Below are 26,201 nucleotides of genomic sequence, written 5' to 3'. Positions count from 1 at the left end.
TTCCTCTCTTTATAATCTGTAAACTAAAGCGGTAGAAAAATAACAGAATTTTTCTTCTGAGTTTTTTCATGGTATCAGAGCTTTAAGATTCATTCGATCCTAATTTTTTCTCTAATTTCCCTTCCTAAAAATTCCTTCGGTTTAGTCCTCCAATCTGTGATATCAATGAAAATTTCTCTGAAACTGAGACATCACAAATAACTCAGAATATCAATCAGGGAATCACTCAAGATGAAATTAATTCATCCCTTATAATAAGACCATGGTGTAGTCACTGCAATCGTGTTGGTCATACAAAAGAAAAATGCTTCAAACTCTATGGCTATCCTGAAAGAAAACAGAAGGATAATAAGACTCCCATGATATCCTCCACTACTGTTGATGATGTTCTTGATGTTTGCTTAACCAAAACACAGCTTGAGACTCTCCATAAGATACTTGGTACTCCCACTACTCATGGATCTCTAGCCACTCAAGGTACTGCCCTCAACATTGCTTTTGAATCTAATAATCAATCTCCTTGGATACTCGATTCGGGTGCCTCCGATCACATGACATGTGACTCCATGTTGTTTCACACCTACACTCCTTGTCATAACAAATCCCGAATTCACATAGCTGGCTGTTCTTACTCACATGTGGCTGGAATAGGAGAAGTACAAATGACAGAGAGTTTTTCTCTCGATAAAGTCCTACATGTCCCAAACTTGTCCTGTAATTTACTTTCAATTAGTAAACTTACTAAGGATGAAAAAGTTCTTGTTGAATTTTCTGCAATTGGTTGTGTGATACAGGAACAGAAATCGGGGAGGATGATTGGCAGTGCTAAAGTTGATGATGGACTATATATTTGGAATAAAAACAGTACACAAGGGGGATTGGCTTTATCCACTTCAAAAGAGGACATTATTATGTTATGGCACCATAGGTTAGGACATCTAAACTTTGTGTATTTGAAAAACCATCTTCCACTGTTATTTCGAAATAAAAGTATTAATTCCTTGAAGTGTGAAATTTGCCAATTATCTAAACATACCCGTGTGCCATACCCATTAAAACCACATAGTCAGTCCCAATCTTTTTCATTAATCCATAGTGACCTATGGGGAGCCAGCCGAGTGAAAAATATTACAGGGGCTAGATGGTTTATAACATTCGTTAATGATCATACTAGGGTGTGTTGGGTCTATCTACTCAAAGAAAAATCCGAAACACCCAAAGTATTCCAAAATTTTCACTCAATGGTTCGAACCCAATTCAACTCTACCATACATACCCTCTGTACTGACAATGGGAGAGAATACTTCAACTCTGTCTTAAGTCCATACCTTTCTGACCAAGGCATTATACACCAAAGCTCTTGTCCTGACACTCCTCAACAAAACGGGATCTCTGAAAGAAAAAATCGTCATCTATTTGATGTGGCTCGAGCCATAATGTTCACTATGAATGTTCCAAAATACTTGTGGGAGAAGCTGTCCTCGCTGATCGAATGCCATCAAAGATCCTCAATTTCTAAACACCTCTAAATACTCTTTTAAAGGCCTTCTCTCTATTCCATGTTCCTAATCATCCAGCCAAAATATTCGACTGTAAAGCTTTTATCCATAACCATCAACCAAATCAATCCAAACTTGATCCTTGAGCCCACACCTGCATCTTTATTGGATATTCCCTACACAAAAAGGCTATAAGTGTTACTCACCAATATTGCGCCGAATGTTTGTCTCTCGGGATGTTACCTTATTTGAAAATGAACCATACTTTGCAGCATCTCATCTTAAAGGGGAGATTTTTAATGAAGATGAGACCCTTAATACTCTCCTCATTATACCTCATGATCCTACTACTACTATCACAAACAAACCTATCTCAGATTTAGTTGTTGTTTCCCCTGTGCAGCAAGAATTTAACACCGTCCTTCCCAATAACAATACCTCCACCGAAGTACAATAGCCACCTAATCAAGGAAAACATCAAATACAGGTTTACTCCCGACGGAATCGTTCTCCTGAAACTGATACAGCAGTGCCAATTACATCTCCAACCGAGGACTGTTCTGAAACAGAAGTCCCACCTCCATCACCATCTATCTATCTTCCAATTGCAGTTCAAAAGGGTACAAGGAGCTGCACTCAACATTCTATTTCTTGGTTTGTATCATATGGAAATTTATCTAAGTCTTACAAAGCTTTTGTAACTAATGTTGATTCTATAAAAACTCCAAAAAATATAGAAGAGGCTCTTGAATCAGCTGAGTGGAGACAAGCCGTGATGGAAGAAATGAAGGCCCTCAAAAAAATAAAACATGGAAAGTCTCGGATCTACCTAAAGGAAAAAATCGTAGGGTGCAAATGGATTTTCACTACGAAAATTAAACCCGATGGCCGTATTGATCGATACAAAGCTCGACTTGTGGCTAAGGGATTCACCCAAACTTATGGTCTCGACTACAACGAGACGTTTGCACCGGTTGCCAAGCTAAACACCGTGTCCTGCTATCTCTTTCTGCCAACCTTGATTGGCACTTGACTCAATTGGATGTAAAAAATGCTTTTCTTAACGAGGAATTAAATGAGGAGGTGTACATGGATTTCCCACCCAGGTTTGAAGAAAACAAGGACCAAGTGTGTAAGTTGAAGAAGTCCTTGTATGGGCTGAAATAATCTCCACGAGCGTGGTTCAGCCGATTTGCAAAAGCTATGACTAGCAGAATTTACATTCAAGGACTGACAGACCACACCATGTTCTACAAGCACTCGAAAGAGGGTAAATGCTGCATCCTTATCGTTTATGTCGACGATATAATATTAACAGGAAATGACTCGAGATCGAAATTTTGAGATTGAAAGAATTTCTTGGTACAGAGTTTGAACTTAAAGACTTGGGGAATCTTAAATATTTTCTTGGTATGGAGGTAGCAAGGTCGAAAAAAGGTATCTTCATTTCCCAAAGGAAATATGTTCTTGATCTCTTCGTTTAAGTCGGTTTGATAGGCAAGAAACAAATAAACTCCTATGGAGTTTAACCTTAAATTGGGAACTAATGAGGATGGAAAAGAAATCGATGGGGGAGATATCAACGTCTAGTAGGAAGGCTCATCTACCTATCTCACACTCATCCAGACATAGCTTTCAGTGTGAGTGTTATTAGTCAATATATGCATGCTCAGGGAGAAGTACCGAAGTCGCATATAGAATACTAAGATATCTAAAAGGAACTCCCAGAAAGGCCTCAGACTTCAAGAAGACTATCAACCGAAGCGTGAAGTCTACATCGATGCGCATCGGGGTGTTACATTAATGATAGACGCCTACAAGCGGCTATTGTAGTTATGTTTGGGGTAATCTCGTGACGTGGAGGAGCAAAAAATACTGTGGTAGCACGCAGCAAGGCAGAGGCGAGTATCGAGCACTATCTCATGGTATATGCGAAGGAGTTTGGATACAAAGACTTATGGGAGAACTAAAAGTGCCTTATACCGGACCTATGAAGATGTCTTGTGACAACCAAGTCTGCACAAGATAGCACATAATCCATGCATCATGATCGGACCAAACATGTGGAAATAGATCGTCACTTTATAAAATAAAAATACACTCGGAGAAGTATGCATCACCTACCTACCTACTAGACAACAAGTTGCGCACATGTTAACTAAAAGTTTGAAGTAAACATGTTTGAAGAACTTATTGACAAGTCGGGTTTGATTAACATCTACACTCCACTTGAGGGGAGTGTTAGAATCCCTATAATTAAGGATAGAAATCATTTAATCCTATAATTAAGGATCAATTCTTACCTTATTACTAGTAGTTCCCTTGTAAATAGAAACTAATCTCGATTCATCGATTCTTAGGAAATTAGGATTTGTTTCCTTTAAATTGATTATTCCTCTCTTTATAATCAGTAAACTAAAGCAGAGAAAATAATGTAATTTTTCCTCCGAGTTTTTCATCCACGATCTACGCTCTTTCACCAATGCATCAAGAAGAACATTGTGGCTCCATCCAATTGTCAAAAGATAGACTACCATCGGCATTTCAACAGTTCAATTGATACCAAGTTTAAGTAGCAAAACAGATAATAATGGCAAGTATGGTTCAAATACCATTTTTGTTGAAATCACTAGCAATGTCTCCATTACTACTAGCTTTTTCATGAGTCCGGTTTTTGAAAACTTTTACAGTAGAAGTGTCATTCTCTTCCATCTTTCTTTTCCTTTTATCCTGTGAAATGAAAATGCATTAATGTAATTCAATCTTTTGAAATTCTTAGACATGTAGGAAAAAGAATTCAATGGATATTAATACCATATTTTGCATGGGTTCATGATGTTCTCCATCATCTGTGATAGAAAATGAATTCATATAAGTGAAAAGTTGATGTAACTTTAAAAAGTAGACCCTCTATTGAAGTGTAGGAAAATAGAATGATAAACTCTAGCTAAACAAAAGGGTCTAAACAAAGTCAAAGTTAGACTTACTTTCTTTTGTAGATTCCAACCAATTTTGACTGCATACCAGAGCTTCCATGCTCTCAGGGTCTAAGCTACTGTAGGCTGGATTTATGGTCATAGCACTAACATTCGAACATGGTGAGGAAACTGATACTGGGATTGCGAGGAAATCACGAGCCATCTTTGCAAGTGTAGGGAACCTTTGAGAATTAATACGCCACCAACCAAGTATGTCTGCATCCGAGGGAAGCAAAGTCTCTTCTAAGTAACAGTCAAGCTCTGACTTCTGTGAAGCCACCTCTTTAACATTGCTTGCAGATACAAATTTACTGAAATAGCTCACAATACAATCTTTTGTGGTCTCTGCTGTTAAAGAATTGGAATCATCCAAGACCGAAGATGATGCACTCAGATTTTTGGCTTCATTAGCATAGTCAAAGTAAACATCCATGAGAACTTTACGAAATCTTTTCAGCTTCATCATACTTTCAAGATCATAGGTCTCATTACATGTGAATCTAAACTTCAACCTTGGATCAAGAGCAGCTGCAATAGTGAAAGCCACATTACATAAGCTCCAATAGTTGTCAAATTTCCTCTTCATCAATATAACAAACGGATGATTGCTCTTTTTTAGTTGACCAAATTCCTCATACATGTTGCAGAGCTTCGGGAAGTACAAATTTGCAGTAAGGGATTGAGTTCCTTTGATATCATCAAAACATTTGAAACAACTTTGTAGAGTTACTACCTTGTCCCATTCCTCCTTTGATAGGTTTAGCATAAAATTGTCATCAATTTGCTCCAGCTTACAAAATATTTCTCTTGATCTCAAGGCACTATCAAGTATGTCAGAGTCTGATTCCAGCTTGAAAGAAAGTTCGTCCCATGATTTCCCACCTTGTAGCTTCACTTGATTTACAGCTTCTTGAAAGTTCAGTTTTCCATGCGTTGTTTCAGTGACATATTCAATGGATTTCCATAACTTTGAAAGTATGGTATCCATCTCACGAAACCCATCCTCAAGAAGTGTGAAACTGATGAACCAATGGGCTGTAGAAAGGGAGCCCTGCTCGCTAACACAATTTTCTCTTATCTGATGAACCATACCATCATTCAGAAAAGAGTTATCCACAGTTATGGAACATACTTTCTTACTTATATTCCACTCCGAAACAAAGCTCCCAATAATTCCACCTACGACCTTTGTGTCATATACATGCTCTAATTTCCTCAAGCCAAGAATCTTTATCTTTAGTTCCCAACCATCATCAATAAAATGTGCTATCAAACAACAATATGCAGTCTTTCCATGATTGTTCTTCCACAAACTTACTGTCAAATTTAATTTGCAAGCAAGCTTATCAAAATACAACTGAAGTTTCTCTCTCTCTTCATTATAGATGTGATGTATGTCAGATAACAATTTATCTCTTGATTGAAATTCATACATTGGCTGCAAACCTTTCACAAAATTCTTGAAGGCTTCTTGACCAGCCAGATCTAATGGATACTGATGCCTAATAACCATTTTCACAAGATCCAAGTGACTCGTTTCTTGATCAAACGTTGAGCTTCTTTCATTGGTATCAACTGGAAGTATCAACTGGCTTTCTTGATTTTGTTTTTTCTTACCAGGACATACTTTCGAGTGGTTATTCAAGTGTGTGGTTCCACTCTTACTTGACCCTGTAAACACCTTGAGGCAGTGTTTACATTTGGCTACTTGTTTTCCATGTTCTTCAAACTTATCAAAGTCCACCCAAACCTTTGACCACGACTTTCTCTGTTTGTTTCGTTTTGTTTCCACAATCTGAGAGCCATCATTGAAAATAATCTATGAAAAATGAGAATAATAAATCATGTATATTACTTTATATGATTTCAATATTTTATCCAAAGGGAAAATTTATTTGATACTACATATAATTATATATGCAATATTTAAGAAGAAAATATGAAAACGATGTTGAAAAGATATTCCACCAATATTGTAAAAAAGGTAACTAGATTTACTGTGAAATTAATTTATTAAGCTGGATTCTCGATGTAAGTTTTTCCTTATGGGTTTCTATGGAACTGATTAGGTTAAAAAAAATAACTAGATTTCATGTTTAGACACTCTATGACATTAACAAGGAAGAATAAATAATGACTTTGTTATAAGGCCCTTCTGGTGTGTTAAAAGGAGCTGCAACAACCTTTGATGAAGAATGTATAGAAATCAGAGAGTCAAAATTATGAACCATCCCTTCTTAGAGCAAATGTTATTATCACATTAGAACCATAAATGCTAACCCATAATTAATTCAGTGTTGAAATAATATAAGAATATATAAGGTAATGTATTTACCTGCTCAATATGCGCATTTTCAGCTATTTTCGAAGGCATTGCTGTGTTTGAAGATGTAGGAACGCTTGAAATGGCTTCTTCTTGGAACTTAATTTCGGGGCCTCGAACTTTTACTGTTATAAACGTTGTCTTCATATGTTTGAAGTCATCGAAGATTCGAAGAGCTAAAAATTTTGATATTTCACTCTCAGTTGGAGGCCAATAAAATTCTACGATATAAACTTCATCACTTGTGTGACGATTTTGTAGACAAATGGCAACAACAACATCTATGTTACAATCCTTTAACATGGAATATCTGAAGTCTTCTACCTTAGTAAGTACCTTAGTAACAGATGGTTCAAAATGGTAGCCGTCCCTGGCTTCAAGTGCTTTCTCAATAATGAGGCCACTAATCAGGCATTCAGAAACAAACATAAAACGATAAGATTTACTATCTTTCACATAACAAGAATTACTTTGGATAGAAAAAGCATGTTTCTTCTTAGGATCCGAGATGGTTTCATTCATATTGTTAACCTCAGCAGCCCATGTTAAAGCCAATGAAAGCTTATATTTACAACATAAATCTTTTGATATGTCATGTATCTCAGCAAGTGTAGCTAATCGATTCAATATCAAGCCCTGTAAATTTATTAAATAAGAAACAATTATTACAAACAAAATTTGAAAATTTGAAATAACACTCTAAATGAAAAGAATTTTGACATTATACTTTTAATTTGATAAAGATAATTAAAATTGAAAGGTGACTAAATTTAAAAAATTAAAAACATAATGTCATAATTATACTTATTCAAATAAATTTGATTCTCTCTTACATAGATAGGTATTCATAAGTTAAAGTTGGATTGAACCAAAAAATTGAAAGCTCATCTTAGTCAAGTCTAGTCTACCTAAAATAGTTAATTTTACTATTTTAAAATTAAAATATTTCAAATATTTTTATTTTTATTTTTATTTTTATAATTAAATTTAAATAAAAAATATACTTTTTATTGTAAAAAAAAGGGGGGGATAAATGTTAAAGTAATACCTCTAGAAAAGGTTGAAGAGGCTGAAGAGGCAGAGGATTTGGATTGAAACCTACAAAGATATCCCATTCAATGAAAATGCTATAATTAGTCAAATAAAGAAAGGACAAATTAGAGGTGTCCATGGGCCGGGCTGGGGAAAAATTTTCAGCCCACTTCCTAGGCCCGGGCCTGGCCCGACCCGAAATATGGGCCTGAGATTTTGCCCAGGCCGGGCCTGTAATAGCCTGAATTTTCAGTGGTGTCGGAATGGTGATTCGAGATCACTAAATCTGACAATGAGTAGAAAATATTATAAATTTAGTAAGTATAAGTTAAATGTGAAGTTAGGAAATTTTTTGAAATAGTGAATAGTGTACTAAGAATAAATATTAAAATAATTAAAGTAAAAAACGAGGTATCGAGACCTCGAAGATTTTAAACTGAGCCATAAATATTTTTAGAAATATTTATAGAGTGTCATTGAGTTGGTATTAAAGTTTCGTTAGAAAATTTTAACATTTGGATGGTTAATTAACTAAAAAGGACTAAATTGAAAACAAAGTAACATTTGTTAAATTGTGATTAAATAGCTTAAGTGACTAATGAGGAGGGATTTAAAAGGCAATTAGACCCAAATTATATGGGTTGGACGGTTGGGTAAGAAAAATCAGCAGAATGTAAGGAAAAACAGGGGCAAAATTGGAAACTTAACAAATTAAACATATAAAACAAAGACAAAAGTGAAAAATCTAGAGATCTCTTCACAATTTATCAGCAAAGACGCCATAGGAGGTCTGAAACAAGCTGGTTTTTCATATATTTGAATCATATCGAGAACCCGAAACAAGTCGAGGAAAAGAAAAAGTAGCTGATTAGTCCCTGAACTTTTACAAATTCTGCAAATCAACCCAGGTAAGTTCATATGGCTGAAATTTAATGATTAAATGTTAATTTCATGAATTATATAATATATGTTGAAATATATATATTTATTGATGAAATGAGAATAAAATAAAAATGCGAAAACTGAATAAATAATCAAATTGAGCGGAACGCCGGATTTGAGTACTTCTGATCAAGTGACAAAGTGATAAATGGTAGCTTTAGCTACACTTATCTGATCAGGAACAAGTGATAAGTGTTGATAAAGTGATAAGTAGTAGCTTTAGCTACACTTATCTGATCAAGTGACAAAGTGATAAGTGTTAGCTTTAGCTACACTTATTTGATCAAGTGACAAAGTGATAGGTGGTAGCCTAGCTACACTTATCTGATCAAGGACAAGTGATAAGTGATCTTACGTAACACCATAGTTATACTATGGCAAAGTGAAAGTGAAGTACTCAATTTTCCGTAACCGTTCCTTAATTTTGATCAATCATAAAAAATAAAAATTATATAAAATATTTTAAATATATATAAATATCTACAAATACAACCTTAGTTGTCACTTGACTTCTCAACTTATTTTCATACCTAAGTTTGTCTTATATTTTTAATTTTTTTATAATTTTATACTTTTTTTATAATATTTTGTAATTTTTTATTAATTTATTAAAATTTATTATATTCTATATTTTAAATATTTTTCATATTTTTACATTATTTTCTTTTTGCAATTTATATAATTTTAATTTTTAATTTTAATATTTTTGCAATTTTAATTATTTTTATTTTTATTTATAATAATTTTTGTGCACTTTTCTATATTTTCAATAATTTTTTAATTTTTAAAATATTTTTGTATATTTTATAATGATTATAATTTTATTATTTTAATAAAATTAGTTTTCACCACATGTCACAATCCGTCCATGCCATGTGATGAAAATAACACAAAAGGTAACCATTACCATTTAACAATTAACCGTTAATTTTAATAGAAAATCCGATTGAAATTTTAACATTTAAAAGTTTAATTGAATGAAAAAAGTATAAGAAGTTAAAATAATTTATTTAACTTATTTATTTTAATAATTTTAAAATAATTTATTTTAGTATGGATCTATCATATGGTTGGCTATTAATATAGAAATTTATAAGTTTTCAATGCATCAAGTAAAATTGATATAATTTAAGATTATTTGAATTGGATCAAATCAAAGAAATTGATGGAATTAATAAATTGATAAATTGATAATTTGGTGGTTAAAAAAAAAAGAAAAGAAAAGAAGAAGAAAAAAAAAGAATACCTAGTCCAAACTTATGGTTGGTGGAAATGGAATTGAAGTGTCCATCTTCAACTTTGGGTTTCCATGCCGATAAGAAAAACATTGGACGTCCCTTGTTACCTAAAATCAAACACTCTTCTTCCTCCCCCATTATTTCTAACAAACTCTTATCCTCAACGCTAAGATTATCTTTCCTGTGGTTTAATGGAATTCGACTAAAGCCAGCCATTGAAAAGAGATGTTGCCATTCTGTCAAACTTGGGTGCCGCCTAATTATATTATTACCTTCCCCTGCCTCTCTGTTGCACTCCCACCCATACTCCCCTTCAAGATAATGGTCCAACTCCGCCCAGTAATCAAGAGTCTTCAAGGAATACTGAAATGAATCCTTGAAACATGTCAAGAAATTGGAGTCGCTATGATTAGAATAAAAGTCTAGCATGATTACAATCGTCGGATTTATCTCCTTCAATCTTGCTAACTCTCTCTCCATTGCTTTTGCTTCTCTTACCAACTTATCAAGTTTAAATTTATAGTAAACCACCACCATTTCATCATCTCTTCTTCTTTTGAAATCTATTTCACATTCATCCACTTCTGCCAAACTATTGCCATAAACCACTTTCAATTCATTCTCCAACTTTACATTAACTTCCTCGGCATCCTTAGTCAAAATCTCCATTTGGCGTGAGAACTTTACATGTTTTTTCAGAAATGGTGGAAGTGTGTAACTTACACGGACGGGTAGAGGATCGCCGGAGAAGTTCGGTAGTGTACGAAGAACTGAATTCTGAAACCTGTAATACGGGATGGAGAAATCAATGACGTGCAATCGCCTGCTTCCCATCAAAGCACCATCGACAACTTTTTTTATGACGCCATTAATATGGTAGCTGTTATAATGATAATATGGTAAAGGATCAACCGGGAAAGTGAAGAAGGAAGAAGCGGGATGCAGTCCGTAGGCTCGGCGAGCCAGAGCGTCCGCAAAGTATTTCACCACTTTGATTTCATCTTGAAACCAGTTGGGTATCTGATCAGCAAGAATCAAGATATTATGAAGGAACGCATCGGCGCTTTTCAGATCCCCATATTCTTCAATAGCTTCAGCGCAGGATAGTAACAATCTCAAGGCGGTGTCGGTGTCGATGTCAAAAAAAGAAGCCATGAAAGAAGGTGAGATTCAACAGAGTTTGGGTAAAGCAGAAGAGAAATATAGTAGAAAAGTAAGTGAAAGCAGCAACATGATCACTGAGGAAAAGCAAAAGCAGTAGGAAAAGCGCGTCATTGATCACTCACGCGGAATAGTCACTGTTTCTATTTTGACTTTTCTTTTTTCTTCCTACAAATTACCTGCCTGAAAATTAAATATATAATATCTCAACCTACTCTCTCTTTTTTTTTTCTACATTAATACTAGAATTTCACAAATTTGATCCCTGATTTTGTATTCTAAAATGGTGTGATGTTATTATCTAATTTTTATAAATATATATATTTAAAGGTAAATTTATTAATTAATGAAAGGAATCATAAAATTTAAAGAAAAAATAATAAATATTCATCATAGATAGTAAAAGACAAACTCAAACAACAGATTAAAGATTTTATCCTCAATATCATGACTCAACTCGTTGATAATTGACTTTATCACAATTCAAGCACGATATATATAGAGTGATTACAAGCACTTAATGCGATAAGAAAATCAACCACGGATGATCTAAAGCGGCGGGTAAAAATCAAAAAAAGATTAGAGCATTCATCAACCTAGAGAGGACGACTACAAAATCATCCATAAAATCACTTGTAAAACTAAGGTTACTTGTATAAATAAGACTAAAAAAAGTACTATAAGAATAGATAAAAATTCCTAAAACGGAAAGAAAAATATATTTTTTAAGTGATAATATAGTATAATATCATATTATCATGTCATCACATGACCTAAAACTTAAAAAAAATTATCAAATTCTAAAATAAAGTAAACCAAAAAAATTAACGACTCAATTAAAAAAATATCAAAATCAAAGATTAAAAGTTAGTTTATCCCAAAGTAAAAGCAATCGCGAGTCCTTGATTGATGGAGATACTCCACGCGGAAAACACTGTTTCAACTTTGAAGTTTCTTCTTTTCCTTGTGGTTCTGGAAATAATGTGATACAGCCTTTTCAAATTTGGATTTAATTATTTGCCAAATTATTATTTATTCTAAAATAATATTTTAAAAACTAAGGGCACATTTGGTTCGTTGTAATGGAATAGAGGTGTAATGAAATAGATGCGTAATGGAATAGAGACGTAATAGGTAAATATTTTGTTTGGTTAAATGGAATGGAATAGAGGCGTAATGGTATTCTTGTGTTTGGTTGAATGTAATAAGATGTGTAATAGCATAAGGAAAAAAACTAAAATGACTAGAATACTCTTTGCAGAATTTTTGTTAGGTACATGATTATTGTTATTGTTATCAATTTTAATAAGATTATTAATATAAATAATAAATAATTTAATCATATTTTAACATAATTATTATAATTTAATAAAATATATGAATTTACTAAAATCATAATATGTAATACTATAAAATATAATTTAAAATAATTATTATTAAATATAATTTAATAAAATATATAATTTGATAAAATTCTTAGTATTAAATATTCTTATATGAATTTACTAAAATCATAATATATAATACTATAAAATATAATTTAAAATAATAATTATTAAATATAATTTATAATCTATGTAGTATTAAATATTATTATATGAATTTACTAAAATCATAATATATAATACTATAAAATATAATTTAAAATAATTATTATTAAATATAATTTATAATCTATGTTGTTTAAATTTCTCAATAGAATAGGTTCAGAATCAACTTAATATGTATTACCTTATTGTATCTGTTATGTTCTCAAATATAAGCCTACAGATATTTTTAACCTCTCATTGTGTCTTCTACTGCTTGCAGGGAGTTTTCTCTGACATGCTGAGATACCATGCCAATGTTCATGCTATTAAAATATTATTAGCACATAAGGAACGTGAATTGATTTATTAGTACAAATATTTTGAGAAAAAAAGTTGAAAATATGGCCTTTTCTTTCTTATATCAAAATCTATGGATCTTCTACAACAAACTTAAGCCAAAATTTAGGAGGAAACAGACAAAGCTGGGAAGTAAAAAGGCAAAAACAAGAGGCTAACTGGCACAAAAGCTTATCAGATCCTCAGTCCAGATAAGCATCTTCCCCATGTAAAGAACATGGCTAATGTCAAGTGCCATGTCATTTAATCAGAAAATGGAAGTTGTATTGCACCTTCCACTTTGCTAAAGCACTAATCTTCTTCACTTTCTTCCATATCTTCCTCGTTATCCGCTTCATCATCTTCATCGCTATCGCTATCCTCCATTTGGCCATCATTGTCACCGTCTTCCTTTTCATTACCCTCATTGCCTGGCTCTTTCTTATTGCCACCATTGCCTGATAAATAACAAAATAGTTAAATAAATATGCTAGTTGAATAAAGGCACGTTATAGAACATGTCTCAGCAAAATAATCTAGCATGTAAATGATAAGGTTAAGAGACTTCTTTCTTTTTCGAGATAAATTCTTATTCTTCTCTTGTTTTCACATGGATAGATGAACATACCATATTCACTGAACATAACTTCACCAGAACATAGTCCACCCTCAATTTTGGTGAGTTGGAGAGTCATTCTAGGTCCAATTTCTTGAAGCTTAACTGCGCTTTTTGTAGAGGCACGATTAACTCGACTAAGATCACTAGTCAGAGTAACTGTTGCAGCTTCCTCATCAGCTTCGCTTTCTGATCCATAACCCGCTCTTCATATAATAGATCAAAGGTGTGAGGAGAACTAAACGAATCACAAAGAGTATACCATTCAAAAGGACAGTACTATAAATACGTATAGCTCATAACAATACAAAGTCGCTCACATCTTGAAGATTCCGAAGATCAGGCACTTGATGGTTCTGCACGAATTTTTGAATTCTACGCGAGACACCAACAGGCTGTAGTCTGATAGAATAATGTCGAAAATCAATAAGCTTCGTGTCTTTATTGTAGTTAAGCAACACAATCCTCTGGCAAGAAGAAAGTTTAACCTGAAACATTCATGTCCAAACAATGTTAAAGAGGGAAGAAGAAAAGAAATGAGATCACTTTGGATACTATAATTTAACAGTCTAAGTGAACTCACAGTATTGATATCAATATCCGGAAAGATGTTCTTGAACACCATAGTCGTGAGCCTTAATTGTTCATCTGCTGCCGCAAAACCAGACAGAACAATCTGCCCAAAGATATATTCAGAATTACTACCATGAAGGTTCCATACAAGTTAAGGCATAAACTCAAAGAAAGCACGAGGTTTCAATCTCTCTTTCCAAATTATACAATCAAACAATACATACACACACAGACATGCCTCAAATTCTGACCGTGTACAACTTGACAGTTTCACATTTCTGAATAGTTCATGAGTTTCAACCAAAGGATTACAGAAGTTGCAGTAAAAGACAGTGATTGTTTTTTTATTGCTTCTAACTACATTATGGTCTCAAAGAAAATGCAAACCTCAAATGGAGGGGAAAACAAGTGCAAGTGACCATAAAAAGCTATGCATTTCAATGCTCAATTAGATAACCAACACTCAGATTTGTGCATAAAGTGTAGTGTGAAATTCTTGATATCTTTAGTAGGACATTCTATGTATAATAATCTAAGCTTATACATTCTATGTATAATTATCTAAACATAGATAATAAAGTTGCACTCTGTTGCTAGAAGTAGCATGACAAGGTCTAAGGAAACAGAAAACATGTTGGACACAAGTGCTGGACATGGTTGGACACAAGGTCTAACGATCTTTAGAGGTAATAACTCCATATCCACATGTTGGACACAAGTGCTGGAGATGGGTACTTCAAGAAAAATTATTGAGATGCCCATTCGGTTTGATTTACACTTTCCTTTTATTTATATTATTTCTTTTCCTTTTTTAAAGTAAGGGAGGAATGTCATTTACTTGTACAAAGACGTCAATTCACACATCAGGAATCTAGGAAATACTATGGCACTTTGAGACAATCATCCCCCCTAAGCTCCCTCCAACATATACCCAAGTCTCTCACCGGTGAAATTCAAGCTTCAAGAACAAGAGTACAGTCAAGAACAAACATCAAATGGTATAATACTCAAAGCAGTCGTTATGAAAACACTTCTTGTATTATTTTGCTTAAGTTTAAACTAGATCTCATCTATATACAAAAGAATATATATTTATACACATATAAATATCAGTTAGAAAAGATATATGCAGTAACCAATTCCATGATCCATTTTATTTTCCCATTTTTGATATAACAATGTCTACTAGAAATATTTTCCTATAAAAGAAGAAAAAAATAAACAAAAAACTTGCCTTCATTGTAGCCTGCAGAGCAGCACGTATCGCATCTCGCTCAGCTTGCCTAACAATGACTGAAGTTCTTGTAGATTTCCTTATAATTCTTTCACCTTCTGCATCATCAGGGGCATCATGATGCTGTGTAGAGGAAGTCTTTTGAGTAAGATTTTCATCCTTGGAATCACCATCTAAATTTGAAAGAACTTTCTTTTTCTTCATAGAAGGCTTTCCAGGAAATATCAGACGCTTCTTTGTGCGAAACCTGCTAGGGCGATTAAATATAAAAATAAGGGCAATGAAATGGAGATGTAAATACAATACAAAAAAGGTAAAAGAAGCTAAACCTTTCATCTGCATCATTTTCTACTTCCTCATCTGGCTCAGGTTCCTAGCAGCCAAGCCATAGAAGAGAGTCAATTTTCAAGATACCAAAGGTGTGAAGTTCTCTTAGCACAGAAAGATATCCTACAACGGAAGAGTAATTATAGACAATGAATTAAATCAAATGTAGAGAAAAGAGCAATACAAACATCTTCATCGAAGTCACTATCAAACACATCAGCAACCTCTGGCTCTTCTTCGTAATTGACATTATTCTCCTCCTAAGGAGAGAACCACAAACAGAAAAAGGGTTAATGCCTCTGAATCCTTTAATCAAAACCTAAAACTAACAAACTTTAATGCCTCTGAATCCTTTAATCAAAACCTAAAACTGATCATAATTTCTAGCTACTCCCAATATTGTGGCTCTAAATAAAAGGAATCCTATCTTAGTTTAGGTTGAAGATTCACCTTCTCCCTCTGGTTGATCGAGAAGCACGATCCAGGAAGACTGCTGTATCTTCTTTACCGGTTCCCATGGACACAATAGTAAAAACTTCACCAGTTTCGCCGGAAAACGTGAGATGGAGGGTGCTTTCTGATCGGTGTTCTAAGTCCAGTTGTGATGCCAAAGAGATGTAAAAAAGAGAAGGAAAAGACGGCGAGGAGAGTGAAGAAGAAAGCTAGAAGGAAGAAACAGAAGACGGTGGATTTTGGGTAAAACAGAAGCGTGAATCGAGAGGGTAAATCAGGGCATAAAACTAAAGCAACACCTAAACTGAGAAAAGGAAGGAAATAGAAATTAGTATATTTTGGGATACTTTCATAATGTAATAGACCCGTATTAGGTCAATACACCGAACCAAAAGATTGAGTAGGGCCCACGGACTATTACGTAAAAGTTAAATAAAAGGTATGAATTTTTTTTTAATTTCAAGATTCTCCCAAAGTTAGTGGCTAAAAAGAATACTTTAAACCGCATTTTATTTTCACAATGCTTAAAGCTATTCTTCTTTACAAAAAAAAATATATATTATTTTGTTGTTCCCAATTTTATAAGGAATAAGCTTTAATTGTGGACGGTAAAAAGAAAAAAAAATCTCTAATCACGCATTGATCCAAAATCAAGTTCACTAGCGCTGGCCCAAAGTAGCAAGGGGTGCTCCAGCACAGCAGCCAGCGGCCCGAGTTTCATGCCACAACCCCTTTTCATCGAGGCTTGACATCATTGCCCGTGTCTTGTGGGTTTGTTTGCTATTTCAAAATTAAGATGAATGGTTACTTTTGTCTTTTTGAGTATTTAAGTGTAAATGTGGGTTTGGATGAATGGTACTTTTACCTGCGTTAGTGTAAAATAATCATGTATGTGAGATTAGATATTGTAGTAATATTGTAACGTGAAACAAAAAGTAAGTTAAATACATTACACCTCAACCCCCATCTGAAACCATGCTAATTTGTAACCCTAGTTTGAAGTCAGTTAAAACTCCATAAACTCTATAAATAGGATCTTAGAATAGAGATGAAGGATCTCCGTTTCCAATTTTAATTCGCTTTGCGTTTTATTTTCTTTATGACTTGCTAAACTCCTCTTTCTCCTTTTGTCTCGCTTCTTTGATGCGAACCAAACTTATTGCTGAGTTTATCTCTACTCAACAAATGACCCTTCACATATTCGATGAGAGTTTGTGAGAGGTAAAAGTATCGTGGAGCCCTTGTATTGGGAATTAGATTGTATTTTGTCCTCTTTATTCAGAAAATAGACAAATTAGTTACTATATATTAGATCCAAGAATAAATTAATCATTCTATTAAAATTTTCATTCATTTTTATTGTTAAAAAGCTTGTCCTTGTATATTAGCATGAGGTACACATGACACATCACGTGTTACTGTTTGGTTATTCTGTCACCCATGCCAGTTTTTAAGAGTAGAAATGCAATCCACTAATACGACCTCAAAACTTTTACCTTTATACGTGCTATTCATAAGCTTTCTTACAGTTAAAATTTTGCTATTGATCTCTGTAATTTATGAAAGTTATGGATTTAGTCCTATATCTTAATTTGGTGTTTTTTAAATTTTAAAATGGCATAATGATAAATTTAGCTTAACTTTTATATCTTTTGTCAAGTTGACTTTTATTTTTTAAAAACTAATTTAAATTATTAACCTTTCAAAAAGAGTCAAGTTACTTTCTTTAACCTAAATAATGACTAAAATATTAGTCACCTAACTTTAGGGTAGGCTTTATTTTGATCAACTAACTTCAAAAACTTTCAATTTCATCACCAATATTTTTAAAATTTAAAATTTTAGCGACTCACAATTAAGTATTTGGCTGGAGAACTAACATGGGCCTGTTTTTATTGATTTAATAACAAATTTAGCTTCCGAAACATGAATAATGAAAGGAGAAAGAGAAAAACTTAACATCCAAAATGGAGTCAATTGTTTAAGCATGAGCTAAATTAAAGTGCAAAAACTCAACATTATTTCAATTGCGATGGAAATTAAGTATAAATCTAAGGACGAAAACACTATACGTGCATAAAAGGGTCAGATTTAACAAAACTAACAATAAAAAAACATTACAGAAAAAAAACACATCCATTGAATTTCAGCTCCAAAACAAGTGACAAATTTGTCTATCTTTTACCATGTAACCTTCCACGGTATATATCAAGAAAGATATGACGTCGGAAATGAATCATATCTTTTTGTGTAAAAGGGAAGAAATCACCATGCATTAGGCAATCACCATATTTCATCACGAATACTCCGCAATCAATCGAGCTTTAGTTGTAGTAAAAGAAATGAAAAAAAATGTAAGATGATAAGTAAATAAAATATAGAAAACTTGTAAGTTTTGAAAGATGAAATCTTACTTTTCTTGCTTTGGAATATCAGTACGCACTTCAAATGGCCATTTCTCTGCATCATTATAACCAAATTGTGGCAGTAGATAGAGTATGAACCACTGGAATATTTTTTGTTTTTCGACACTATTAATAGACATCATCCGAGAAGATGGTATCGGATCTAACCAAGAAATCTTCTTCTCTTTGGTATCTACACAGAAAAGAACCCAATGTGCTGATAAACACATTGGTAGAAACAACTACAAAAAAGGAATTACAATTAGATATGATCAACTATTTTAATCCAAATTACATCACAAGTTTGAGCTTACTTTATGGACCCCTCTTAACTTTTCATCTTTAAACCAGGCTAATACTTCATCTTCTGATTTGGATCCTTCTATTAAGCAAGTCTGGTAATTGAAAAATATACAAGTTAAATGGTACTCTCTTTATATAATTTTATATAATATACTAATAATTTCATTTAAAAATACCAATAATTTTTGGCAGGATAAAAATACTTACAGCTATTAGAGAATCAAACGAATAATGTTTGATGTATACATTTGAAATTTGTCGGATCTCTTCTTAAGCAATTTAAAATAAGTATTAACAACCTGCATGTAATATTAATCATTAATATCATTAGTATATCTTCAATCAAAATATTAAATTGTAGAACTATTAACTTTGAAGATGAGTAAAACATAACACTAATTATAATTATAAAAATGATAACAATATACGAATTAAAAAACTAATTTATGGTTCAATCACGTAATAAGTAATTACCGAATCATCGATATAGTACTCTCTTAGTGTTTCATCACAATGAGGCACCATGAGTAAAGGTGTTAGGTTCTCGCCCATTAATTGAAATTCCTTGTCTTGTCCAATTTTCTTTCTGTGAAAAGTAAATTTTAATTTATAGTTAGATTTTCCCTGAAACATAAACTCTAATATATATAGGTAGATTATAATGATCACTTATTATTCTGATATTAACTAATTAAAACTAGCAACATACCCGCTCAACTCACACCTTTTCCATCTATTTAATCGTTTTTTCTCCTTGTTTGTAAAGCTTGAGACTAAATATGTCCGAACGTCCTTATAAGAACAAGAAATTAGAATTCATAATGTAAGAACACTAATATATGCATAAAAAGTAAAGGAATGTAGAAAAAGAAAATTGAAATAAAGTATGAACCTCTCTACACCATGACCCTTGCTCCCTCAATGTTGTCTCATCATCAGACTCGGAAGATGAGCTTTGAAATTGATCCGATTGATTACTGTTGAATGATGGTTCATCATTTGGAATTTCAATTGCGGCAGCAATGTTTCTTCCATGATTAGTTTCTGTATCAAGAAATTTTGCTTAACAATGGAGTGAGCCATTGCCAAATGTTAAAGGAAACCATTGTTTAAGTAGTTTTAGATTTGTTTCCACTACTAGTTTCTCCATAAGAACTTACTTCCTATTGACGATTCCAACCTATCTCGATTGCAAACCGAAGCTTCCATGATCTCTGCTTTTTCACCAACAGACTCTGAAGGAGAACATTGTGGCTCCATCCAATTGTCAAAAGATAGACTACCATCTGGCATTTCAACAGTTCAATTGATACCAAGTTTAAGTAGCAAAACAGATAATAATGGCAAGTATGGTTCAAATACCATTTTTGTTGAAATCACTAGCAATGTCTCCATTACTACTAGCTTTTTCATGAGGCCGGTTTTTGAAAACTTTTACAGTAGAAGTGTCATTCTCTTCCATCTTTCTTTTCCTTTTATCCTGTGAAATGAAAATGCATTAATGTAATTCAATCTTTTGAAATTCTTAGACATGTTGTAGGAAAAAGGATTCAATGGATATTAATACCATATTTTGCATGGGCTCATGATGATCTCCCTCATCTGTGATAGAAAATGAATTCATATAAGTGAAAACTTGATGTAACTCTAAAAAGTAGACCCTCTATTGAAGTGTAGGAAAATAGAATGATAAACTCTAGCTAAACAAAAGGGTCTAAACAAAGTCAAAGTTAGACTTACTTTCTTTTGTAGATTCCAACCAATTTTGACTGCATACCAGAGCTTCCATGCTCTCAGGGTCTAAGCTACTGTAGACTGGATTTATGGTCATGGCACTAATATTCGAACATGGTGAGGAAACTGATACTGGGATTGCGAGGAAATCACGAGCCATCTTTGCAAGTGTAGGGAACCTTTCAGAATTAACACGCCACCAACCAAGTATGTCTGCATCCGAGGGAAGCAATGTCTCTTCTAAGTAACAGTCAAGCTCTGACTTCTGTGAAGCTACCTCTTTAACATTGCTTGCAGATGCAAATTTACTGAAGTAGCTCACAATACAATCTTTTGTGGTCTGTGCTGCTAAAGAATTGTAATCATCCAAGACTGAAGATGATGCACTCAGATTTTTGGCTTCATTAGCATACTCAGAGTAAACATCCATGAGAACTTTACGAAATCTTATCAGCTTCATCATACTTTCAAGATCATAGGTCTCATTACATGAGGATCTAAACTTCAACCTTGGATCAAGAGCAGCCGCAATAGTGAAAGCCACATTACATAAGCTCCAATAGTTGTCAAATTTCCTCTTCATCAATATAACAAACGGATGATTGCTCTTTTTTAGTTGACCAAATTCCTCATACATGTTGCAGAGCTTCGGGAAGTACAAATTTGCAGTAAGGGATTGAGTTCCTTTGATATCATCAAAACATTTGAAACAATTTTGTAGAGTTACTGCCTTCTCCCATTCCTCCTTTGATAGGTTTAGCATAAAATTGTCATCAATTTGATCCAGCTTACAAAATATTTCTCTTGATCTCAAGGCACTATCAAGTATGTCAGAGTCTGATTCCAGCTTGAAAGAAAGTTCGTCCCATGATTTCCCACCTTGTAGCTTCACTTGATTTACAGCTTCTTGAAAGTTCAGTTTTCCATGCGTTGTTTCAGTGACATATTCAATGGATTTCCATAACTTTGAAAGTATGGTATCCATCTCACGAAACCCATCCTCAAGAAGTGTGAAACTGATGAACCAATGGGCTGTAGAAAGGGAGCCCTGCTCGCTAACACAATTTTCTCTTATCTGATGAACCATACCATCATTCAGAAAAGAGTTATCCACAGTTATGGAACATACTTTCTTACTTATATTCCACTCCGAAACAAAGCTCCCAATAATTCCACCTACGACCTTTGTGTCATGTACATGCTCTAATTTCCTCAAGCCAAGAATCTTTATCTTTAGTTCCCAACCATCATCAATAAAATGTGCTATCAAACAACAATATGCAGTCTTTCCATGATTGTTCTTCCACAAACTTACTGTCAAATTTAATTTGCAAGCAAGCTTATCAAAATACAACTGAAGTTTCTCTCTCTCTTCATTATAGATGTGATGTATGTCAGATAACAATTTATCTCTTGATTGAAATTCATACATTGGCTGCAAACCTTTCACAAAATTCTTGAAGGCTTCTTGACCAGCCAGATCTAATGGATACTGATGCCTAATAACCATTTTCACAAGATCCAAGTGACTCCTTTCTTGATCAAACGTTGAGCTTCTATCATTAGTATCAACTGGAAGTATCAACTGGCTTTCTTGATTTTGTTTTTTCTTACCAGGACATACTTTCGAGTGGTTATTCAAGTGTGTGGTTCCACTCTTACTTGACCCTGTAAACACCTTGAGGCAGTGTTTACATTTGGCTACTTGTTTTCCATGTTCTTCAAACTTATCAAAGTCCACCCAAACCTTTGACCACGACTTTCTCTGTTTGTTTCGTTTTGTTTCCACAATCTGAGAGTCATCATTGAAAATAATCTATGAAAAATGAGAATAATAAATCATGTATATTACTTTATATGATTTCAATATTTTATCCAAAGGGAAAATCTATTTGATGCTACATATATATACAATATTTAAGCAGAAAATATGAATACGATGTTGAAAAGATATTCCACCAATATTGTAAAAAAGGTAACTAGATTTACTGTGAAATAAATTTATTAAGCTGCATTCTTGATGTAAGTTTTTCCTTATGGGTTTCTATGGAACTGATTAGGTTAAAAGAAAACTAGATTTCCAGTTTAGACAGACTCTATGACATTAACAAGGAAGAATAAATACTGACCTTGTTATAAGGCCCTTCTAGTGTGTTAAAAGGATCTGCAACAACCTTTGATGAAGAATGTATAGAAATCAGACCCCTTCTTAGAGCAAATGTTATTATCATATTATAACCATAAATGCTAACCCATAATTAATTCAGTGTTGAAATAACATAAGAATATATAAGGTAATGTAATTACCTGCTCAATATGCGCATTTTCAGCTATTTCCAAAGGCATTGCTGTATTTGAAGATGTAGGAGTGCTTGAAATGCATTCTTCTTGGAACTTAAATTCGGGGCCTTGAACTTTTACTGTTACAAACGTTGTCTTCATATGTTTCAAGTCATCGAAGATATGAAGAGTTAAAGATTTTGATATTTCACTCTCAGTTGGAGGCCAATAAAGTGCTACGATATAAACTTCATCACTTGTGTGACGATTTTGTAGACAGATGGCAACAGCAACATCTATGTTATAACCCTGTAACGTGGAATCTCTGTAGTCTTCTACCTTAGAAAGAGATGGTTCAAAATGGTAGCCGTCCCTTGATTCAAATGCTTTCTCAATAATGAGGGGGCGGCCACTAATCTTGTCTTTAGAATCAAGCATAAAATAATAAGATGTCATATCTTTCGTATAACAATAATTATCTTGGATAAAAAAAACTTGTTTCTTGTTTGGATCCAAAATAGTTTCATTCATATTGTTGACCTTAGAAGCCAATGTTAAAGTCAATGAAAGCTTGTATTTACAAGATAAATATTTTGATATGTCATGTATCTCGGCAAGTGCAGCTAATCGATTCAATTTCAAACCCTGTAAAATTATTAAATAAGAAACAATTATCACAAACAAAATTTGAAAAATTGAAATAACACTCTAAATGAAAAGAATTTTGACATTGTACTTCTAATTTGATAAAGATAATTAAAATTGAAAGGTGACTTTTTTTAGTAAGTTATTCATAAATTAGAAAAATTAAAAACATAATGTTATAATTATACTTATTCAAATAAATTTGATTTTCTCTTACATAGATAGGTATTCATAAGTTAAAGTTGGATTGAACTAAAAAAATTGAAAGCTCATCTGAGTCAAGTCTAGGCTACCTAAAATAGTTAATTTTACTATTTGAAAAATTAAAATATTTCAAATATGAGTATTTTAGTATTTTTATTTTATAATTAAATTTAAATAAAAGTTGTAGTAAAAAATAATTCAAGCCGACTGCCCCAAATGCGTTTAAACATGTACAAAGGATAAACAAATTGCCTAGTCTTGGATAACGTGAATCTTAATAAGGATTAAATAATTTGAATTAAAAACTTTTAATAATAAAGCTAACATTTTTATTAAAATTTAATTATTTTTGGTATACTAAAATATACTAGTTGAACAATAAATATTTTGTATGAAAAAAAGAAGAAGAGGTAAATGTAAAAGTAATACCTCTGGAAAAGGTTGAAGAGGTTGACGAGGCAGAGGATTTGGATTGAAACCTACAAACATATTGCATTCAATGAAAATGTTATAATTAGTCAAATAAAAAAAAGCAACAAGTCAAAGAAAGGACAAATGACTATTACCATTTAACAATTGACCTTAATTTTAGCAGAAAAATCTTTCAATTGATTGAAATTTTAACACTGAAAAGCTCAATTGAATGGAAAAAATATAAGAAAGTTAAAATAATTTATTTTAACTCATTTATTTTAGTAATTTTAAAATAATTTATTTTAGTATGGATGTATCATGTAGTCTACAATTAATATAGAAATTTATAAGTTTTCAATGCATCAAATAATAATTGATATATAATTTAAGATTATTTTAATTGGATAGAATCAAAAGCAGATATATTTTAATTGGATAGAATCAAAAGCAGATAGATGGAATTAATAAATTGATAATTTGGTGGTTTAAACATCAATTTAATTGTAAAATTATTATATAATTAAAAAAAATAAGAAGAAAATAAAAATACCTTGTCCAAACTTATGGTTGGTGGAATTGGAATCGAAGTGTCCATCTTCAACTTTGGGTTTCCATGCCGATAAGAAAAACATTGGACGTTGCTTGTAACCTAAAATCAAACACTCTTCTTCCTCCCCCATTATTTCTAACAAACTATTATCCGCAAAGCTAGGATTATCCTCAAAGCTAAGATTATCTTTCCTGTGGTTTAATGGAATTCGACTAAAGCCAGCCATTGAAAAGAGATGTTGCCATTCTGTCAAACTTGGGTGCCGCCTAATTATATTATTACCTTCCCCTGCCTCTATGTTGCACTCCCACCCATACTTCCAACCAAGATTATGGCCCAACGCCTCCCAGTAATCAAGAGTCTTCAAGGAATACTGAAGTGAATCCTTGAAACATGTCAAGAAATTGGAGTGGGTATGATTAGAATAAAAGTCTAGCATGATTACAATCGTCGGATTTATCTCCTTCAATCTTACTAACTCTCTCTCCATTGCTTTTGCATCTCTTCCCAACTTATCAAGTTTAAATTTATAGTAAACCACCACCATTTCATCATCTCTTCTTCTTTTGAAATCTATTTCACATTCATCCACTTCTGCCAAACTATTGCCATAAACCACTTTCAACTCATCCTCCAACTTTACATCAACTTCCTCGGCATCCTTAGTCAAAAACTCCATTTGGCGTGAGAACTCTACATATTCTTTCAGAAATGGTGGAAGTATGTAACTTACACGGACGGGTAGAGGATAGCCGAAGAAGTTCGGTAGTGTACGAAGAACTGAATTCTGAAACCTGTAATACGGGATGGAGAAATCAATGAGGTGCAATCGCCCTTTTTCCATCAAAGCATCATCGATAACTTTTTTTATGATGCCATTAATATGGTAGCTGTTATAATGATAATACGGTGCAGGATCCACCGGGAAAGTGAAGTAGGAAGACGCGGGATGCAGTCCGTAGGCTCGGCGAACCAGAGCGTCCGCAAAGTATTCTACCACTCTCTTTTTATTTCCAAACCAGAAGGGTCTCTCATCAGCAAGAATCAAGATGTTGTGAAGGAACGCATCGGCGCTTTTCAGATCCCCATCTTCAATAGCTTCAGCGCAGGATAGTAACAATCTCAAGGCGGTGTCGGAAAAAGAAGAAGCCATGAAAGAAGGTGAGATTCAACAGAGTTTGGGTAAAGCAGAAGAGAAATATAGTAGAAAAGTAAGTGAAAGCAGCAATGATTGATATGTACAATTCAAAAGCTGTATGAAAAGCAATGTTTCTATTTTGACTTTTGTTTTTGCTTCCTACAAATTACCAGCCTGCAAATTAAATAATATCTCAACCAACTCTCTCATTTTTTTTTGTCTACATTAATACTAGAATTTCACAAATTTGATCCCTGATTTTGTATTCTAAAATGGTGTGATGTTAT

General features: G+C 33.2%; 3 protein-coding genes and 1 long non-coding RNA gene across 8 annotated transcripts in view; 1 reads left to right on the top strand and 3 right to left on the bottom strand.

Annotated features, from left to right (window-relative positions):
* LOC105796367 (uncharacterized) overlaps positions 1 to 11,365 on the bottom strand; it is a 12,560-nt gene extending 1,195 nt beyond the window's left edge. The window contains exons 1-6 of one of the 2 annotated variants that reach the window (XM_052627890.1): positions 10,021 to 11,365; positions 7,849 to 7,898; positions 6,813 to 7,436; positions 4,487 to 6,296; positions 4,314 to 4,348; positions 4,112 to 4,229 (exon numbers count right to left, since the gene is read on the bottom strand). In XM_052627890.1, the coding sequence (XP_052483850.1) occupies positions 4,112 to 4,229; positions 4,314 to 4,348; positions 4,487 to 6,296; positions 6,813 to 7,436; positions 7,849 to 7,898; positions 10,021 to 11,167 (3,784 nt within the window). In that variant the 5' untranslated portion in view covers positions 11,168 to 11,365. The remainder of the gene's footprint in view (positions 1 to 4,111; positions 4,230 to 4,313; positions 4,349 to 4,486; positions 6,297 to 6,812; positions 7,437 to 7,848; positions 7,899 to 10,020) is intronic. The other variant, XM_052627891.1, reaches the window with a different exon arrangement.
* The window catches only part of LOC105796370 (uncharacterized), a 27,979-nt gene extending 2,050 nt beyond the window's left edge, over positions 1 to 25,929 (bottom strand). The window contains exons 1-15 of one of the 3 annotated variants that reach the window (XM_052627887.1): positions 24,777 to 25,929; positions 24,242 to 24,291; positions 22,991 to 23,608; positions 22,813 to 22,857; positions 20,690 to 22,499; positions 20,517 to 20,551; positions 20,312 to 20,429; positions 20,110 to 20,235; positions 19,842 to 20,011; positions 19,659 to 19,741; positions 19,424 to 19,535; positions 19,157 to 19,248; positions 18,961 to 19,041; positions 18,656 to 18,888; positions 18,219 to 18,563 (exon numbers count right to left, since the gene is read on the bottom strand). In XM_052627887.1, the coding sequence (XP_052483847.1) occupies positions 19,162 to 19,248; positions 19,424 to 19,535; positions 19,659 to 19,741; positions 19,842 to 20,011; positions 20,110 to 20,235; positions 20,312 to 20,429; positions 20,517 to 20,551; positions 20,690 to 22,499; positions 22,813 to 22,857; positions 22,991 to 23,608; positions 24,242 to 24,291; positions 24,777 to 25,929 (4,407 nt within the window). In that variant the 3' untranslated portion in view covers positions 18,219 to 18,563; positions 18,656 to 18,888; positions 18,961 to 19,041; positions 19,157 to 19,161. Of the gene's footprint in view, positions 1 to 18,218; positions 18,564 to 18,655; positions 18,889 to 18,960; positions 19,042 to 19,156; positions 19,249 to 19,423; positions 19,536 to 19,658; positions 19,742 to 19,841; positions 20,012 to 20,109; positions 20,236 to 20,311; positions 20,430 to 20,516; positions 20,552 to 20,689; positions 22,500 to 22,812; positions 22,858 to 22,990; positions 23,609 to 24,241; positions 24,292 to 24,776 lie in introns of those variants that run through there. The other 2 variants (XM_052627889.1, XM_052627888.1) reach the window with 2 other exon arrangements.
* On the bottom strand, positions 13,096 to 16,577 carry LOC105796372 (SWR1 complex subunit 2). 2 transcript variants are annotated; one of them, XM_012626066.2, is made up of 8 exons: positions 16,239 to 16,577; positions 15,973 to 16,048; positions 15,791 to 15,834; positions 15,462 to 15,708; positions 14,238 to 14,330; positions 13,975 to 14,142; positions 13,667 to 13,892; positions 13,096 to 13,496 (listed from the first exon to the last, which is right to left on the bottom strand). In XM_012626066.2, the coding sequence occupies exons 1-7, from the start codon at positions 16,304 to 16,306 to the stop codon at positions 13,875 to 13,877; spliced, it is 714 nt and encodes a 237-aa protein (XP_012481520.1). In that variant the 5' UTR covers positions 16,307 to 16,577; the 3' UTR covers positions 13,096 to 13,496; positions 13,667 to 13,874. The 2 variants fall into 2 exon arrangements, with proteins under 2 accessions (XP_012481520.1, XP_012481519.1); XM_012626065.2 differs by having other exon boundaries at positions 13,667 to 13,860; positions 16,239 to 16,575.
* LOC128039696 (uncharacterized) lies at positions 25,459 to 26,201 on the top strand. Its single transcript, XR_008194169.1, has 2 exons — positions 25,459 to 25,599; positions 25,692 to 26,201. It is a non-coding gene; the product is annotated as an uncharacterized LOC128039696 (long non-coding RNA).

The sequence above is a fragment of the Gossypium raimondii genome, chromosome 3 (assembly GCF_025698545.1).
Source record: "Gossypium raimondii isolate GPD5lz chromosome 3, ASM2569854v1, whole genome shotgun sequence".
In the NCBI taxonomy this organism is placed as follows: domain Eukaryota; kingdom Viridiplantae; phylum Streptophyta; class Magnoliopsida; order Malvales; family Malvaceae; genus Gossypium; species Gossypium raimondii.
This window is presented reverse-complemented; position numbering and strand designations above follow the sequence as displayed.